Genomic DNA, 20,705 nt, shown 5'->3' with positions numbered 1-20,705 from the left:
CTCAATACTACTGTTAACTCTGTCAAAGCCTAAGTGAAGAATATAAGTGCTTCTTAAAGTATTTCTCCCACTTTGCTCCTTGATGAGCCTGAGCTGTTAAACAGCTGGTAACTGTCCTCCTTAGTTTAGCACTTGGTACCTCTCCTATAAGGACTACTGAGACACCCTGTGCCCAGTAAAAATAAAGAACAGGAGGATTTCCTTGCTAAAGAGAAAGAAAAAAACATAGTAACATCATTCCTTGGCCTCACTTTATAATGCTTCGTGGGGGGGGGGCGGCGTGCAGGGGGTAAGATATTCACAAGGTAAAAAAAGCAAGTCACCAACAGGAACAAGGAAGCAACAGGGAGAGTCAACATGTGGGATGAATTGGGCATTCTGGGGAATACAGGACAGAGGAAGAGATGGAAGCCATGTCTGCGGAGGGGACCGTCCAGCTGGTGTGGAAGAGAAGTGAAGCACAGCTGATCTCATCATTTTAGGTGACGCCATCCATACCTTTCCCTATGACTCAACATAATGTGTGACAAGCCACTTTCTCATCAAATCAGCAGATTGTATCACCACTCAGCAATGGGGAGAAAACCCTGAACTCCACCACTCTGAACTCCAGCTTGAATAAAATCCACTTAGCCCTTCCTGTAGTTCAGTGACTGAGGTTATCAAGCAGATGACAAGGAGCTTCCTGGGTTTTCAGAATGGCTGTAAAGAATTATTTTCATTTAACCATGAATTGAAAATAGGTAAGGTAATTAACAAAAAATGGTTAGGGACGGTGTATTGGGCAACAGCAATTTGTGACTGCCCAGAATTCATTACCCCTTCTTGACAACACATTTCTTTTAGAGGAATAATAATTGTATTATTATTGTTGTTATTAATTTTTTTTTTGATTCAACCTCGTGGGCTTGTACTCCAGGGACCCTTACACTTTCTTAACTGAAGTTTGAGTGTGTGATTGAAACTAAGTCTTGGGTCAAAGATTAAAGACAGAGAAAATGATAAGAATTCATCTAATCCAGTGGTGACATTTGGATCTTTGCCACCATGACACTATGCCCATCTCCCCAGGTCCGGGACCACCAGGGATACCTTGTCTTTGCACATTTCCAAGTCTGGTTCTCTAGACTTACTGTCAGATAATGAGGTCTGATATCTTTCAGTAAGTTTTCTTCGTATAAATTAACCACAGCCTATTTCTGTTGTTTGCACTTATAGAACTCTGACTCATTCAGAAGTTGTACCTTACCAATTAGGCAGGTTAAAAGAAGTTGACTTTATTGCTGTAAGACAAGTGGTATGACCATATCAGAAGTAATGCCTTACTTAATTATTTAAAAAACAAATTTTTAAAAGCCTGCAGAAAACATTTATTAATGATAAATACAACAATTTTATTGGGGGAAAAAGAGACTGGAAAAATATGTAATATTGAACAAAAAAACACAAAACATATTTTTGATAATTATTTCATGACAAAAATATGAAATAGATGACAGTAGATTTTTGAAAATATCTGACATAGATTGATTAATTCATTGATTACCATTGACAGTTTGGAGCATAGGTCTTATTCTAGCTGGTATTATTTCCTCATTACTACTTGTTCCTCACTATTTAAATCCTATGGAAATTTTCTGGCTAGGTCTGTATTAAGTAGAGAGGCATAAAATTTCAGGGCTGTGGAACTTGATTTGACTCAAATCTTCCCAGAAGTGAGAATTCTGTAGTGAGTTTAGTCAGATGGGATTTAATTGGATCCAAAGTTCAGGATTTATTTATTTTTCCATTTGAAGTTTCAGCAACATTGATGACTTTTGTGTCGGAAGAAGGTCTTGATATAGTAAAAAAAAATGTGAAGCTCTGATTGCTTGTCACATTCCATCTGTATCATTATCCTAAAGGACCTCATCCTCTTTATCAAGAGACAATATTATTACCTTTCTTTTTTTTCAAGCATTTTTTTTTTTGGCCGTGGAAATGAAGGCTTATTTGTATCCCACATCTGAGCTGCATTCTCACAGAAATTATGTAAAACAGCAGAGAATGAGTCATAGAATATGAAATATCATAAACTTTACTACAGAAGGACTTTGAGAATTATTTCCCTAACAGTAACCAGCTGGCATAAAGAAAAGACGGAATGAAGTCTGATGTGACAATTGCACTGTGACTTAACTCTGCTTTTTCTCAGAAGAGCCAACACTTATCCAACAGATAATCTCCATCTAAGGTGAGAGGTTTCTGAAGTCCTTCCTCATTCTATGGTAATGTCTCCCTTTGCATCTAAGTCCGTGTGATTACAGATTTGTGACCTAAATTGTACTCACCACAGAAAATTTACAGTAATGTTTAGTTAGTGATCCAATTTTCCATACAGCACTGGAATCTTCTTAAAAGATCCCAAAACAGAGGATCCCCCTTAAGAATCATCTTCTTAAAAATATGATTATGCCACTATTTTGCTGTAATAGGAATGTTTTCAGATGCAAATAATGGAAAAAAATCTAACAGTTACTAAAACAAATAGCATTTTATTTATCTCACATTAGGTGAAGTCTATTTATCTCACCTCACATTAGGTGAAGTCTGGCAGCAGATTTCAAGGCTGTCCAATGACACAATAAGTTCATCAAGGATGCATCCTTTTGTATTTTTCTATTCAGCCATACATAGCCATACATAGCATGTTTATTGCATCACAGTCTCAAAATCTGCTTATGTTCTTCCCTGCCAGAATATAGCCTCACATTTACCTCAAAACCAATCACTGGTGAAGGGGACCAGCATTGCCATGATTGGTTAACATCAACTGTTACTCATCTCTTGGGTTGCGGGAGAGAGGTTCCAGAGGAATTGACATTCCCTGCATAAAAGTCTCTGTGCTGATCCCCAAACACAGAACAAAGAAAGGGAGAATGTTGTTCTGCATGGAGTGGTAGTCTTTCCACCCTTTGCCCAGCTGGTTGCTTCTTGTTCTTGAGGTCTCTCTTTAAAGGCCATCTCTTCAAAGAGGCCTTTCCTGACCACATAAACTGATGTGGCCCCCCTGATTATTTTTGATCACTGAGAACTGCCTGGAGTGCTGAACTGGAAATTTCAGCAGCAATTAATTAGTATTTTTCTTAATTAGTAATTATGCATTTTTTGCTGCATTCATTTTGTTTGTAATTTTAAATATATTCTATTTAATATAAAATATAACATACAATATATTAAATATTAATATATATCAATTAAAATTAATTTAACATATTAATTAAAACAATATTTAACATAAATATATTATATACAATTATAAATATATTTATAATTTTATAAATTATACATTTATTTTATTGTCTGTCTCCTCTTTGCCTCTATCACCTCAAGGATGATACCCCTCTGGGGAGAAAGCACTTTAATGGAACTTGTGGTTTACAGAGCAAAATAAAAACACTATTCCATTATTGGGGGGATACAATTAATAAGAAACTTAACTGAGCTGCATTATAATGAAGTTGTCTTTCTTTTGGGTAGATGGCAGATGAATTTACCAAAGGCAAGAATGATTTTTCACCAATTTCTGAATCCCAGAAAAATTGGAGATTTAGACGTGGGGGATGGACGAGTAATGAGAATGATATTGTAGGAGGTGGGTTAATCCCTAAAGTGTGGTGGCCAGCTGAGCACTAAAGAGACACAGGCAGAAATGATAATGACAGCAACAATAATAATAGCACACGGTTATTGGATGCTCACTAGGCATCGAGCAGAAGTCTAAGTAATACGGTGACTCACTTATTCAGGATATTTTTGTGGGGTGGCTGACCTTTGAAACAGCGAGATTTTAAATAACCTGTCAAGCTCACTCTTTGACCCAGGCTGTCCATTTCTCAAGCCCATGCCCTTGACCACTGCCTCCTTTGGATCAGAGATGGTTACTGTGTAGGATTACATTCTCCTTTTCTTATTCTATTTCCCTCTCCACATCCCCAAGTCTTCAGTAAGTTTTGTTAAATGCTATACCTTGGTTAGCTTGGTTTTAGCTTTGCTTTCTGTGTCTAGGGAGGGATCTCTGTTAGCGCATACCAGGAAAATTTGGGTGGGCAATGCTGGCTGATTCAAGTGACCTGCAGTGACCTGGAGCAGGGGATGGGTGACAACCAGCACAGTGGTGTGGATTGAGAAACATGCCAAGACAAATGGAGATAAACAGCCAAGAACTTGGAGAAGGGCACCCTCACAAAAGTATGGAATTATAGTTATATGGAAGCTTAAATTATCTTATCTGGATTTGTAAATAAGGACCTCAGAAGGCAGAGAACTTGTCTATCTGGCTGCATGAGTCTCTGGCATCCAATTTCCATCCCTAGGACTTAATGTAAATTGGGCATAACAAAATCCCACCTTGCCGCTAATTCCAAATCCAGCCCTCCATCTTATCCTGTCCATTTCTTGGACAATGTGAAGAGGGGGTTAGATTGGTCAGGTTGCACAGACCCTAAAGGTGTCCTTGCAGGGGAGGCCTTTGAACAACACAAAAGCCATGACCAGATGTCTCATAGGTGGTGTACAGAGAGAAACCCATACCTGGAGTGCTGGAAATTTCAGCAGCAATTATGAAGATTTTGGATGCACCTGAAGCAGGAGAGAAATATGTTTTGCTCCAATGCCATGAAAAGAGAAGGTTGTTTCTCTATAACCCCTAAATCCACTGTAAGGAACAGGAGGGATTGAAAGGCCCTTAAAGCCCCACGCATAGAAGCTGGACAGCTTTTCAGGAATCTAACGTTATGTGATATGATAGCTAAATGTTGAGCTATTACTATTTGCCAGACATGTTTATTTAATTCTCACAACTCTGTAAATTAGGGGTTCTTCTCCTCATTTTACAGACTCCAGCACCACGTTTCTTATCTGCGGTACTACAACTGGTCAGTGGTGGACCTGGGAGAACTCTACTTTTTCTTGCACTCTGTTCAGCTTTTACACAATTTCCCAAGGTTCTCTTCCAACAGGAGACCACACAAGCCCATAGATCGATGTGAAAGTTATTATGATTCAGATGTTTAAATGAAAATTCTGTACATCATGGGTCATATACAGGTTGTGGACAGATTACTAACTAATCAAGTAAACTAATAGAACTGATTTACCTTTGGATGTGGCAGGAAAGATCCCAGAAACAATGTGTGGACAAAGCAACGCACTTGACTTTTTCACTTTAAAAAGAAACTTCTTAAAAAATATGGGATGTGGGAAAGAAACTCTAAAGACGTTATATTTAATGTGAATTTTTTGTTAAAGCATGTATTTTCAGTAGGGGCTGACAATAAATTAATACATTTATCACTGTAAACTCAGTGTAAACTCGGGTAAGTACAAAATGACCGTTTGGTATACTGCTGGTATACGGTTTGCTTTCTACATCTGGCTGCCCTACGATCTTACCAGTGTTACTCCGTCTAAAACAACCACTTTTCTATGTCGGGAAGAGTTTCCTGTAAAGTTCCCTGACTAATTCCTGTTTTCTTTCATTTGCTGCCCCGTTAACTCTTGTAAACGAGCAGTTATCTCATAGCCAGAACAGTGGGAGTGGGGGGAACCACAAGGATACATGGCTCCACAGTCCTCTGTTTTTTCAACCAACATTCCACTGTTATTGATGGAATGGGATTTGGGTTTCGCTCATTTCTGCAACAAACCTCGGTTGCGTGCATACTGTTTGCCAGGTATTGTGTGGGTAAAGATCAGAGAACAAGACTGACCCCAGACCCTGCTTTCAGAGAGCTTTTATTCCAGTGAGAGCAAATAGAAAATAAACAAAATGTAGAGATAAGCCATAGGGGTGGGTGCTCTGTTGCCACAGACAATAGAGAATGAGATAAAGACCAATTGAATAGGGGGGAGCTTTAGCTTGTGCTGCCAGGTCGGGAAGGCTGCTCTGACTGGGTTTCCTTTATTTTTATTTTTACTTCTTTACAAAATGCATATTATTACTCCCATTTTATTTTTTTTTATTTTTAATTTTTTTTAAACATCGTTATTGGAGCACAATTGCTTTACAATGGTGTGTTAATTTCTGCTTTAGAACAAAGTGAATCGGCTATACATATACATATATCCCCATATCTTCTCCCTCTTGCGTCTCCTTCCCACCCTCCCTATCCCATCCCTCTAGGTGGTCACAAAGCACCGAGCTGATCTCCCTGTGCTATGCGGCTGCTTCCCACTAGCTATCTATTTTACATTTGGTAGTGTATATATGTCCATGCCACTCTCTCACTTTGTCCCAGCTTACCCTTCCCCCTCCCCGTGTCCTCAAGTCCATTCTCCACATCTGTGTCTTTATTCCTGTCCTGCCCCTAGACTCTTCATAACCTTCTTTTTTTTTTTTTTTAGATTCCATATACATGTGTCAGCATACAGTATTTGTTTTTCTCTTTCTGACTTACTTCACCCTGTATGACAGACTCTAGGTCCATCCACCTCACTACAATTAACTCAATTTCATTTCTTTTTATGGTTGAGTAATATTCCATTGTATATATGTGCCACAGATTCAATGCAATCCCTATCAAACTACCAATGGCATTTTTCACAGAACTAGAACAAAAAATTTCACAATTTGTATGGAAACACAAAAGACCCCGAATAGCAAAAGCAATCTTGAGAAACAAAAATGGAGCTGGAGGAATCAGGCTCCCTGACTTCAGACTATACTACAAAGCCACAGTAATCAAGACAATATGGTACTGGCACAAAAACTGAAATATAGATCAATGGAACAGGATAGAAAGCCCAGAGATAAACCCACACACATATGGTCACCTTATTTTTGATAAAGGGGGCAAGAATATACAATGGAGAAAATACAGCCTCTTCCATAAGTGGTCCTGGGAAAACTGGACAGCTACATGTAAAAGAATGAAATTAGAACACTCCCTAACACCATACACAAAAATAAACTCAAAATGGATTAAAGACCTAAATGTAAGGCCAGACACTATAAAACTTTTAGAGGAAAACATAGGCAGAACACTTTCTGACATAAATAACAGCAAGGTCCTTTTTGACCCACCTCCTAGAGAAATGGAAATAAAAACAAAAATAAACAAATGGGACCTAATGAAACTTAGAAGCTTTTGCACAGCAAAGGAAACCATAAACAAGATGAAAAGACAACCCTCAGAATGGGAGAAAATATTTGCAAATGAAGCAACTGACAAAGGATTAATCTCCAAAATTTACAAGCAGCTCATGCAGCTCAATATCAAAAAAAAAAAAAAACCCAATCCAAAAATGGGCTGAAGACCTAAATAGACATTTCTCCAAAGAAGATATACAGATTGCCAACAAACACATGAAAGAATGCTCAACATCACTAATCATTAGAGAAACTGAAATCAAAACTAAAACTACAATGAGGTATCACCTCACACCGGTCAGAATGGCCATCATCAAAAAATCTACAAACAATATATGCTGGAGAGGGTGTGGAGAAAAGGGAACCCTCTTGCACTCTTGGTGGGAATGTAAATTGATACAGCCACTATGGAGAACAGTATGGACGTTCCTTAAAAAACTACAAATAGAACTACCATACGACCCAGCAATCCCACTACTGGGCATATACCCTGAGAAAACCATAACTCAAAAATAGTCATGTACCACAATGTTCATTGCACCTCTATTTACAATAGCCAGGACATGGAAGGAACCTAAGTGTCCATCGACAGATGAATGCATTTCCTTTAAATTGCACTCTACTTGACAAGAAGGAGCCAAGTCAGGCTCTGACCTGCTTGAACCTCTAATCAGAGGAGAGACCAGCGACACGTCCCTAAAACTCTGAGTCTTAGTGTTTTTCTCTCCAAACCTAGAGACATAACAATTTTATAGAACTGTGAAGAACAAGAAAATAATTTGTCAAGTAACTTTGTACATGGGAATAGAATAACCATATTCAGCCAGTGAATTTAGAATGCATGTTAATTATCTCACTAAACACAAAATATAAAAGGCTATACAAAGGTCAGTTGTTGTTGTATGTCTTTCTTTTTATTATTATTAAACTCCCTTCACCCCACCCCCGTGGTCCCCAGGTCAGCCTTCTGTACTCCTCCTTTCCTAAGATGACTTCCTGGGAATGTTCTGAAGCCCACTTAAGCTGAACATGGAAAAAAGAGCACGCCTGCTTCTTTTGCCCCTGTGCTCTCCCATTTCAGCTTTCTGTCAGTGTTAGTGGTGCTATAACTTTCTGACGTTCCAAGCAAGAACTTTCGTTATAACCTTTGATTGTTCTCCTTTACTCTTAGCAGGCCACTTGGATGCTCAAAGCACCCTTGGACCCTCTCTGTGGGCAAGGGCAGAACAAAACTGCATGAGTTCTTGACACAATGACTTCCCGTCTGGCTGATGTTAAATTATTTATCTCTCTGTGTTTCATCTCTGAAGTGGGGATAATAATAGTACTACCTCATAGGATTGTTGTGACGAGTGGTTCACTGCCGCTAAAGCCCTTCAAATAGTAAGTACTCCATAAATGTTGCTTCTTTTATAGCCCATTTCCCTGCTCTATCCTTTCTTTCTCATTTATCTCATCCACCCCTTTGCTCTCTCATGTAAGCTATTGCCATTCCCTTGAGTAGAGCCACTCCACACAGCCATATACAAAATTGTCTTAATTGCCTGTAATTCCTTCATTCATTCACTCCACAAATATTTATAAATCATTTACTATGTATGTGTCATTGCACTAGTAGCTATGGCAGATTCCTAAAATAGAAAACACAATCTGCAGTTGGTAAGGTCAGGATCCAGTTGAGGAAAGGATTCATATACGTGCAAAATACTAAACAACAGTATGGATTAAATGACCATATAAACTAATACAAGAGGAGTCACAAATTATTACCTGTGAGTTTCCCACTTAGCAAACATGCATGCAATTCTTTACTGCTTTAAAATTTTACATGCATGTTTTCAGGCTTAGGCAGTATTTATGCGATTTTCCCTTTGATCCTTAATCTCATCCTCTCATTAGACTGAAGTACCTTTGAGAAGGGGAGCAGATCTGAAGTGGAGCTGTTAGTACCTAGGCTCTGGGGACAGAAGCATCTCTGCTCTGTTACTTGCTAAACAGGAGATGCTGGGAAAGCTGCTCAGCTTCTTTGAGGCTCATTTCCTCTCTATAAAATGGGGATAAAATAGCACTTTTTTGGGTTAATGTGAAGACTGAATGATATAATCCATGTAAATGCTTAATGCAAAGCCTGGCACTTGTAAGTGCTCAATAAACATAAGCTATAAGCATAATTGCTTTTTATAGAGCTTGTATTAAGTGAAAAATCTGTATAATTCTCAAAGTGTCTAGTACAGTGCTTTGTAAATAGTAGAAAATGAATTAATTTTATTTATTTTTATTTTTATTTTTTTGAATTAATTTTATTATGTAAGTTATAGACAATGAAAACTCCATGCTCTCCCTCAAAAGCTTACAATGCATGATACTTTAATATTTACTAACACAAGACTTGAAAACTTACAAATAAAAGAATTATTCATATTGAAACCAGTAGCCAATGTTCTCCCAGTAAATATCTTGTTTCAGAAAATTCTTCTACTGATATTATCTAATTTAGTGGAATGTTAAATATTTATTACCAGACTCTAAATGAATAAACAAACTTATCAGACTCTATAGAATTTGTAAGGAGAACAGAGCAAGGTAAGAGTTTTTGCCTCTAACACATTTTCTTTTGAAGGAGAGCAGAATGATTTAAACATTTTCAAATGCTATTTCTCTTTAGAAATTGGTTGATGGGCTTTTCAATGATTGGAGGCATGCCAATTCTCAAGTAACTTCAAATGTGGATCTATAATTAAAATCAGAAATTTGAACCACAGAAACATATGTTCTCAACATGTTCCACTATTTTTCTCATTTCTTTGAATCTTTTACTCCTCTATTGCGTCTATCTATTTATCTATCTATCTATCTATCATCTATCTGTCTATCTTCATGAACTGGATGCCAGACATCTGCAGAAACACCCACCCCTGCGGAGAGCCTGACGGCCTGGGTGGCAGCCGCGTGGCAGGCTCAGGAAGGCAGGCTGGCCTCCCTTGTCAGCTGGGATCATTCTCTTTTGTTCATAAGCTCAGGATCGTGTGTCCTGCCTGGGGGCCCGTCCTCAGAGGCGTGCCCCGGCGCCTGGCAGTGGACTTCCGACACTGTCGAGTGGGCTTCCCTGACCTGGTGGTGTGGAGCCCCCAAAGTCATCGCGTCAAGCTGCTGGAAGTGAAAGACCCCGGCGACAGCCTTTCGCAGAAGAAGGTGACCTGGCTGGACCAGCTGCGCCGGCAGGTCTGCCACTTGGCTGCGGTCAGTGCCGAGAGCAGAGGTCCCGACTGAGAGCTGTGGGCTTGGGAATAGCCTGCTAGGATTTTCAAAGGCGTTGTGTCACTACATCTTATTTAATTTTGATTTTGTTATTGTCATAATGAACTTGCTAGTTTAAGGGAAAAAATCTCTATATATAATACATATATATTCTGCTTACTGTACATATTTGACACTGAGACTTAGTGAATATATAAGACTTGTAATGATAAACTGCTATAGGCTGCTGCTTTGGGGTGAATAGAGAAATCCAAGGACGGTAGAGATGATTCTTCTCTTCCTCTGCTGCAAGGGAGGCTGAGATGTAATGACTCACCTTTTCCATTGTTGGAAATTAAATCTGCCTCTGAAAGCAATTTTGGTTTTATAAAGCCAAAGTTTACAGAACTTCTGAAATCATTCCCAGGAGCCACTTGAAAACGAATCGACACAGAACTGACACCTGAATCAAAAGGAGTGATTCTTCCCGGGCTCAGGCAAGTCAGGCCAGTGGCTCCTGATTTTGCTTTACAAGACACAGAGGACAGGAGAGATGGCTGAGGGGCCCTTGTCACTGTGCAGGCCAGGCCGAGGCCGCCTGGGCCTTGACCTGACGTCCTCTGCACACAGGGCCTCAGGGTCGCGGGCGATGGCCTGAATGCTTCCACACCTGGATCAAATGCCAGAAACTAAGTTATTAAACTAGAGACCTGGAGAGTCCTATAGAGGTGCCAACACCAAACCACCAGGGTTGAAATCTAAGGAACATTTCTCCCATCTAACCTGAAGAGTTGGGAGGAGAAGGGGGGAAAAAGAGGGTTTTATAGTCTATAAGCTGAGTCAGGCTGCTGATTGCATTTTATTAACCTTGGGTATGAAATCTGTGCTTTGTGAAATGACTGCTTTCTACACTTTTGCATTTTCTTTACTTCCCCTTTTGTGACCTCACTCTCCTAAGAGTGATTTCTGTTGAAGTAACTAATAAAAACAGGATATTCAGGGAAAAATAATGGTATATTTGGTACATTTTCTTATCAAAACTGGAGGGGCTGAGGAAGGGTTTTGGGGAGGAAAGAGGAGACCATTAATTAGACAATAGAGGAATGTTAATTAAAAGCACCGATGAGTTCACTGCTGTAAACATAACCCAGAGCAGAATATTCTGTAAAATGTGATGTTCAAAGCCAAGTCAGCACTTCGGGCAAAAGCGACTCTTCTTTCTTGTCTTTATGAGACAGAATCCTGAAAGCCACATACCTTCCAACATCTTGAAAAGTGTAATCGTTTCTCAGAAGTACTCAGCCTGAAGTATGATTTTAAAGTTCTGTTGAGACATAAAACTCAAGCCATTACACCTGTGTGTTTACTGAACTTTTTATAGATGCGTATGTACTGGGCAAACGCTGATATTGTCTTCCTTGAGTACATGGCATTCTGTGCCCCAAAAAGGTTTGTTGCCTCTGTGTGTTGGTCTTAAATTTCAAGGCTGCTGGGCAGCAGCCCTCCTACCCCAGCGAGCTGTGTGCAAACCCGCTAGAATTAAACAAGAAGCAAAGTTCGTGGGAACAGAGTGAAGATACTAAGGTGTCCTTTGATGCACAAACCCTGTCTGTCTCGATGCTGACCTCACACCCAACTTAAAACACCAAACACCAGTTAATCACATGATTGTCGAGAGATGCAAAGTCCCTGTATAATTACTGCTGTGTTCAAAGGAATTAACATGTAGTTACTATAAACAACATGTTCTATTTTGTGGAAACTATGCAGTTAACTTGTCCTAGGCTAATAAATTAAATATAGCATACACTCATATTACAACTGCTTGGAAGGAGGGGCTGGCTGGCAACACATTTATCTAGATCACTTTGAAATCACTAGCCTCTATACTCAGTACAGAAGTAGGTGTCTCCTGCTTTGGGCAACTTATGCACATGATCCCATTTACTAAATAGATATTTTAGGAAGTTTAAACATATTTGGTTATGGGAGAGAAGCTGAGGCAGAAGGAGGAAAAAGAGTGAAATGGTGTTAAATCATTAGACACTAATTTGGAGTTGAAATAGAATGGCAGTAAAACATACAAATCTATATGAATCTACAGTGACTAGTCCACACTTGCACGTGACACTTGCAGAAATTCAGATGAGAGGCAATTCATTAGGAACATAACTGTCACAATTAAGAAGGCATCCCTGTGCCATGCCCAGGAAGTTCTTGATATTTTATGATGTGTTAAAAAGAGAAGACCTAGTGCCTCTCAGCTTAGGTGAGAACTGCTAGCAGTGCCAGCCCTGAAGTGGATCCAGCAGGCCCATGGTCTTGGAGGACTCTTAGCTCTCAGCCAGGGACACTTCTTTAGCGGTTCCTGTCAGAGAAGGGGACGGTCCCCTCTGTCATGTGACAGTTACTAACTCTGGTTGGGGTGTGGTTAAATGTTAGGCTCAATGACTGGAAGGAAGGATTTTCTTTCCCTGTATCTTCAGCTTGACTGATAAGTTGTCCACCTTATCTCAACATCTGCCAGCAACCTAAGAAATGGTCCATTTGCTTACAGAGGTAGGAATCATGCATTCTTATTTAGAACTGCCCCTCTTTCTTAACTTTCCTGTAATCGCTCACCCACTCTCAGCCTTACATAGGTTACCAGTGAAAGCAGATGGGAAAGAGGTATGATTGTTGTGTACCTGGAAGCGAGATGGAGGCAGACACTCTTCAGGCATTAGTGAACTGGTGTCCCCAGGCAGCTGTGTAAAGACTTTAAACCAAATATTTTACATTTGGTGAAATCTTTTGCACATGTGCTGGAGTATTTGCTTTTCCTATGTAACAGTACATTCAATAAGGCGTCAGTTCATGATTTTTCGCTGAAGTAAAACCCAGTGGCTAGTCTAATAACAAAAGGAACTGTAGGACAGATAGCATTTTCTTGATTATTTTTACATTTTAGAAGTAAAATATAGATTTAATTTAGTTTTTGAATTAAAGAGAAGTCTTATTCCTGGCTATTTAGACATAGCAGAACCTTAAATTGTATAAATATGGCAAATAAAGCTCTTATATCTTCAACAGAATGTAATTAGTGAATACATTATACAAAAAATTTTGTAGAGCAAGAGTATTCATTTAGGTTAAACTAGTCTATGAATTGATTTTATAATCTATTTCTATTCCCGAGTTTGTTATATTTAAAAAATGATCCAAAGATGTGCATTTTTGTTTAGTAGTATATCAGTGTTACTTTAATGATTCTTAGCAAAAAGATAAATATAATTTTACCCACTCTGGTATATGCTACATTTATTTGCTATCTTCTTTCAATTCAAAATTGAAAGAGAAAATTCATCTTCAAGTGATTTCTTCCAAAGTTTCTGTCATCAACATGAAGATAAAAATTATTTCATCTATTCAAACTTTTGTCAAGATTTAACACTCTTTGAATTTCTTCTACCAATTTATTTTCTTTCTTTATTGCAGAAGAGTCTTTCTGAATACTAAAAAGGGAAATTCATACCCCAGGTTACATATATTCTCATATTTCTTTAGACATTATTGAGAAAGGAAAGATGTAGGGAGCTTACTGGTCAGAGAAGATGAAAGACATGAATTTCCCTTTATGATGAAAGCTGAAAGGATGACTGGGTACAGAGGAGCTGGCAGTGGCTTCCTGCTCTTCAAGCACAGAACAGGGCTCTGTGGAGCCTGGGAATGGGAGTGGACAGACCTGCCCGTACTTCCTGTAGCATGTTGGGCAATCACCTAGCAGCCCTGACTCTCCCTTTTCTCACTTCAAAAGTAAGACAGTACTTAACTCATTAAGTAATTATGAGAATTAAACTAAACGATTTAATATAACTGGAACACTTAGTAGAGATCATCATCATTTTTGATAAAAGGTATATATTATCAATTTTAAGCTTCTAGGCCCTTCCCTAAGGAGAAATTATTCTCTGCTTAGGTTATTTGTGATTATCCTATTAGAAAAGCAGCTGGATGTAATTTATATGAAAAAGCCTTTCTGATGCACAATTTGGTTAGTTGGTCACAAAAATTTAAGAATTATGAAAGTATTTAGAGTTTATAAGATTCAGTGCCTTCAAAGCAAGTAGATTTTTTTTTTTTTACCTTCAGATCTGGTTTATTAGTAGAGTTGGTTACATTCAAAGGCTGTGGCTTGTTAGATGTTTTTCTCTAGAGACTAAGCCCCCACCTACTGAGGAGACAAGCCGTCACCAAGGCCCCAAGGTGAGACAAGTCTCTGTAAGTCTCTGCCCCTGCAGTTCAATCCACTGGGTAATCACCCCCCAGGTAGCAATGGGAATGGGGCACTGAGGGCTGGGATGTAGGCACTGGCCACCAGCAACGCAGGCACCTGTGCCCCACAGACCAGTTAGTGGACATCGTTGAGCTGCCGTGCAACATCCAAGATGTTCTTGGCTCCTTTGTTCAGCAACAAGGTGGCCAGGCTGATGCCCAGGCTCTCAGCAGCCAGCTGGGCTTGTTGTGGAATGTTCCGGGCAGTGACGCCCACCAGCTGTGGATCATCCTCAGGGCCATCTTCATGCTGGGCAGGAACATGGATGGTGGCCTGCATGATCTCTTGCATGCTATCTGTGCCATTCAGACTCCAGACTCCTCCAGTCAGGTATAGTTGCCCATCCTTCATAGCTGTATGCTCTGCCACTGGCACACTGCAGCCTCCTTCCAGGTGCCTCAGGAAGGCCCGTTCAGCAATGCAGTGAAGCAGAGTCTCAGGATCATGCAACACACCCACCAGATCCAAGATGTCCTGGTCCTTGGCTCGAACTTCCACCCCCAGAGCCCCCTGACCCGCACTCCTCAGGGCGCAGGATCTGCCCCACCCGGGTCTGCCAGCCCATGCACTGCAGGCCAGCTGCAGCCAGGATGACGGCACCGAACTCCTGCAGTTCATCCAACTTCCAAAGCCGTGTGTTGAGGTTTCCCCGAATACTCTTGAACTCCGGCCGTGGGAACTTTCTCTGCAGCTGGGCTGCTCTCCGCAGGGAGCTAGTTCCCACCACGCTCTTCCCTGGCAAGGTTTCTAGGGTCTTCCCAACAAATTCTGGGTGAAAGACAACAGCATCAGAGGGGCTCTCCTGCTTGCAGATGGCTCCAATGGTGAAGCCAGGAGGAAGCACCGTGGGCAGGTCCTTCAGGGAGTGAACAACCAGGTCCACTTCATTCCTCTCCAGTGCGTGTTCCAGCTCCTTGGTAAACTCTCCAGTCTTAGAGAGAGCCGTATCAAGAATCTTGTCCCCTGTGGTGGACACAGCAATGATTTCAAACTGCGGCCCTGGGTATAAGGCTTTCAGCGTTGCCACCGCACTGTCCGTCTGTATGTGGGCCAGCTGGCTCTTGCGGGTACCCACGCGAATCACTCTCATCTTTGGGCTGTTTTCTTCCTGCAGAAAAAGTCCCGAGGTCACGTTCCCCGCTGCTCTCAGTGTTCCTCAACACCTTGTCCAAGAACCAGAATCACTGGCTTGGAAGAAAGGAACCTCAGCTCCTGGCCTGTGGCCAGCTGAGCCTCAGAGTGGGAAAGCAAGTAGATTTTAAAAAGTGTCCCTCTGGGACTTCCCTGGTGGTCCATTGGTTAAGACTCCACGCTTCCATTGAAGGGGGCACAGGTTCAATCCCTGGTCTGGGAACTAAGATACTATGTGCCGCGTTTTGCGGCCAAAAATTAAAAAAAAAAAAAGTGTCCCTCAAGGCTTTCTGTCTTCTCCAACACAAGGAATTGCTGCACATATTCTGATGACTGTCTCAGGCAGAAAGAGTCAACTAGCAGAAGATTTCATAGAAACACATCATACCCTCGTACGGCACATGTATGTAATGTTGTCATTGTAAAAATTTAGTTTTTACTGATGTAATACTTGCTTCTATTTATCCCTCCTTTTAGTGGCATCATGTCTTATTCACTTTTGTACACTAACACTACATCTGGTATTTAGTAGGTTATCGATATCGATATGATATTCTTGCTGAAAAAAATAAATGCACGAATAAGTAAGTAAAAGGGTACAGAGATGACCACTATCCTTTACAGACATGCTTGGACATGTTTCCTGTAACAGAAACTAAACTATTTTCCTCCATGACTTAGTGACTAAAACCACCAGCTTTCCCCTCCACTGCTGCCAGGAAGAACTGTTTGTTACTTACTCATACCCTAATCCCTTTTCTCACTGCATGATAACCTACCAACTTGCTGAGGAGGGCTAGCAATTATAAAACAGCAATCACTCTTTTAGTACAGTGATGGTTTTCAACTGTATTTTGAGGGATATGAGATTTTGAGGTTGCTCAGAGGCCAAGTTGATCCAGAATCCAACTCAGGGAGATAAAGGGAAAGGGGCTGAGGAGAAGTCCCAGCTCATGACAGCTTCACCTCATCTCCTCTGCTTTCATCTGTTTTATACATTGAGGCTACATGCAAGATTCTGCTTGAGATTCAGGATGCACTACTTAAAAAGTTTGAAGCCTGAGTTCATGATTATACAAAGTATTATATAGATTTACCTTCTGGAGTCAGTGCAAGAAGACAAGCTTGAGTTCTCCTAACACCCAGGCTAACTTTTGAGTCATCAAAGCAAAACATATTAAAAGGTAGTGCTGAGAGATAATCCTGGCATATCTGGATGTCTTCTGAGCAAAAAGCATTGACAGCTTTGTTCAAGGAGATTTGCAGATCTTCTCCAGGCAGGGAGCAGATTTGCTTATTCTCCAGGATAATGAAGCTAGTTTCCTTCTATCCTTGGAGATAGTCCAGGGTGATAAAAATGATATCTCTCTCTGAGTCAGAAGGTAGATTTGTTTCCTGATCAGAATAATAAAGATATTGTCTCTCTCTCTGTAGGGGTGGATGGACAGGTTTACTAATAGCTCCTTTAATAGATTGGGTTTTTTTCTAAGCGTGAGCTTCCTTGCTATGACACAACTGTCATAACTGTGCATGCAGTGTCTACCTGGCCTGGACACTGGGCGTGAAACTTGGGGGGCAAGAGGAACGAATGTGAAGATGAAGCTCATGCCATCTCCTCTGTCAAGTGTCACAAACTGTAAAAATTCAGGTGGGCTCATCGTCTCCTTACTGGCTGCATCCACAGGAGTCCAGCAAGCTGACCCAGCAGGACATACTTGGCTGCTCGACAGGTGGGACCTTCACTGACCAGGAGTACCTTACCTGAAAGGTCCATTCCCACTCTTACCTATGCTGGGAGAGCCCTTAGTCATGTGATAGACTTTAGTATTCATTCACGCCTTTGAGATAACTATGTACAACTATGTTCAAAACAAAATTATTATTGTTGTTAATATTTCTCTTCCTGTTATCTTAAGGAGCAGTTTTTTAAAAAAAAATCTATCCACCAAAGTAAATATTTTGTATATGAGACCCTCATCAGCTTTTAAAAACAATGTTCAAGTTTTATTGCGTATAAGAATCACCTGGAGAGCCTGTTACAAAAGCAGATGACTGGGTCCCATCCCCAGGGAATCACATTTAGTGGGTCTGGGGGAGCCATGCTGCCTGCTAATAAGACCCCAGGTGATTCTGATTTTGCTGGGAAGGGTCACAGTTTAAGAAACAAGATTTTTAAAGACAAGAGTGTTTTTTTAGGTAAAAAGAAAAAGTGGATGAAATTCACAATTTCCTTCAAATCCTGAAGGTTTGATTGGGGAGGCTGATAGGGGAAAACAGGGTGTCTACATTCTGATACATTAACTCAGCACTTTACCCCTACTTCAGTTCTAAAATACTGAAACCACCTCAGGATTTCCTTTGTAAGGACATATATATATATATGTATACACTTTAACAATAATAGCAAGATATTGTTACCGAGTCCAAGCTCATACTGCTTGCCACACAACAGGCCAATAAATCGAGAGACGAGGTGTTGGGACAGGGAATAGTGACTTTATTTGAAAAGCCAGCAGACCGAGAAGATGGTGGACTAGCGTCCCAAAGAACCATCTTACGCGAGTTAGAATTCAGGCTTCTTTCATACTAAAAGGGGAGGGGGTGTGGCTGGTTGTCACAAACTTCTTGGTGTTGGAATCCTTTGCTCTTGCAGCTGTCCACATAGGTCTGGTCACAATGTTCCTGCAAACCTCCAACAGGACAAATACTATTCTCTGTTCTGCAACTTTTAATCTCTATATGAATGGAAAAGTGTTATACTTTTAAAGGTCAGAGCCTTGAGAATAGGCTATCCTGTATATTTCACGCTATAGGCAACATTCTTTTACAAAAGATCCAGAGCCAGCATGACTAAGCACAGGCAACAGAGCACAAAGGTTAGAGCTAAAGGAATAGATCCAGTATAGAGTCATGTTTGGTCTTTATTACAGTATTACTGACACAACTGGTCCAGAAGTTATTCACTTTGGGGCCAAGTCATTCTTCAATACAACGTCTTGGATAGTAAATCGTCTTTTAGTATGTGCCTTGGTGTAGAATGCAGGTTTGCAGTGCGAATCTGAAGCTAGACCAAGCCTGTCCACTTGCCAAATGATTGAAAGCACTCCTGTAAGCCTCTCTATTTACATGCCCTCAATTACTTTCACACCTAGGCAACCTTCTGGAATTTTCTGTGTGAGCTGATGCTTATTTATTTTAGGGTGATCTTATGGTACATACATTAATTTTAACATCAATTTGGCTAACCTTGAAACTTAGTCTGTTGTGTGTTACGGGCTGAATTGTGCTCCAACCCCCCCCGCCAAATTCATATTTTGAATTTTGAAGCCCTACCTCTAGTACCTCAGAATGTGACTGCATTTGGAGATAAAGTCTTTAAAGAGGTAATTAAGTTAAAATGAGGTCATTAGGGTGGACCCTCATCCAGTATGACTGGTGTCCTTATAAGAAGAGGAAATTTGGACACAGATAGATTAGAAGAGCATGTGAGGACAGAGAGAAGACAAGCATATACACACCCAGGAGAGAGGTCTTGGGAGAAGCCAACCCTGCTGACACCCTGATCTCAGTATCTGGGGGCTAGGAATGGGAGTAGTTTAAAGGATGGTCAGAAGGGCATCTCTGAGGAGGTAACCTTTACGAAGAGTCTGTATGAAGTGAGGGATGCAGACGTGTGCTACCCAGGTCCCCCGTCAAGGAAGGACTTTCTGCCCCAGGTGCTGGAGAGCTGTCAAAAGACAACCTTCAGCCTCGGAATGTTTGGGGAGGCCTCTGGTGCCAGGAGCCTCTCTCAAGGCCGTGTCCTTCCTGAAGGTGGCCCATGTCCATTGACTCATCAAGGTGGGGATAGAAAAGCCCAAACAGGACCTACCTCGCGGGATATTTCTGTTTCGGAGTCTCCCCCCTAGGGCTAGCTGAGGCTGCTAACCCTACCTCCCTTCCTTTCCCTTCTTTTCACAGCTGATTCCAAGTATACCCTCCATAAATATTCACATCTAATGGTCAGAAGCCTGTTTCAGAGTGGGCTTCCTAGGGAACCCAACCTGTGACAGGGAGGGAGCCCTGTGCACATCTAGGAAGAGCATTTCCTTGCAGAAGAAACAGTAAGTACAAAGGCCATCAAACCTCTACCCATATGGTAATGACATGGCTATACAAAGAAGGGACAGAGCAAAGTTGCTTGGCTTTGTATGGCCATCCCAATAGGACCAGCTAAGGGTGGTACAGAGCTGGCTAAGGAAGGTATTAGATAGGGACTTCCTAATAGGGGGTAGTCAGAAACTTCCTAGAGAGGAAGAAGTCAAAAAAGGAAACACACATGGAGGTGGTTTTGATTTTGAGTTAAAGTGTAAATCCAACAGACTTCTTTGATACTTCTAGGACTCTGAGGCCTATGCGTTCTCCCGCTGATGAATTGTTAGAGTGCTCCGCCATCTCAAGGATGTGCTTGACCAGTTTTCAAGTCTAGATCCCATATCTCCTCTCCAACTCTCTGCAAGCTGCCACCTCCTCCTCTTCTCCATCCTCCTCCTCCTCCCCCTCCTCCTCCTCCTCTTCTTCTCCCTCCCCCTCCTCCCCTCCTCCCCCTCCTCTTCCTCTTCTTCTCCCTCCTCCTCCTCCTCTTCTACTTCTCCTCCTCCTCCTTTCTTTGACTGCAATCTTCTCACATATTTTCATTTTCACATTCAAGGCTCCCAGAAGGGAAGGAAATAGCTTTGTCCAGCCTAGGACACTAATTGATCTATTAGGACTTCAAAAATGCTGTTAGTTGTAAAGAAATTATGGAAGTTAATCATGGAAAACAAGCAATATCTCCTCAACTTCATCTCCCTAAATAACAAAATAAAGCACAAAGCCTTGAAACAAGCTCAAAGAGAAGATGGTTCTAGAACT

General features: G+C 40.9%; 1 protein-coding gene across 1 annotated transcript; it reads right to left on the bottom strand.

The window, feature by feature from the left end:
- Nucleotides 1-14,756: 14,756 nt before the first annotated feature.
- LOC133102336 (porphobilinogen deaminase-like) lies at nt 14,757-15,783 on the bottom strand. The gene is given in 2 exon segments (XM_061207299.1): nt 14,757-15,198; nt 15,200-15,783. Coding segments are annotated over 2 exon segments (1,014 nt in total). The 5' UTR covers nt 15,772-15,783.
- Between the last annotated feature and the right edge of the window lie 4,922 nt (nt 15,784-20,705).

This window comes from Eubalaena glacialis, chromosome 12, assembly GCF_028564815.1.
Source record: "Eubalaena glacialis isolate mEubGla1 chromosome 12, mEubGla1.1.hap2.+ XY, whole genome shotgun sequence".
NCBI classification, from domain to species: Eukaryota; Metazoa; Chordata; class Mammalia; order Artiodactyla; family Balaenidae; genus Eubalaena; species Eubalaena glacialis.
The sequence above is the reverse complement of the archived record's forward strand: the minus strand, read 5'-3'. Positions and strand labels throughout refer to the sequence as shown.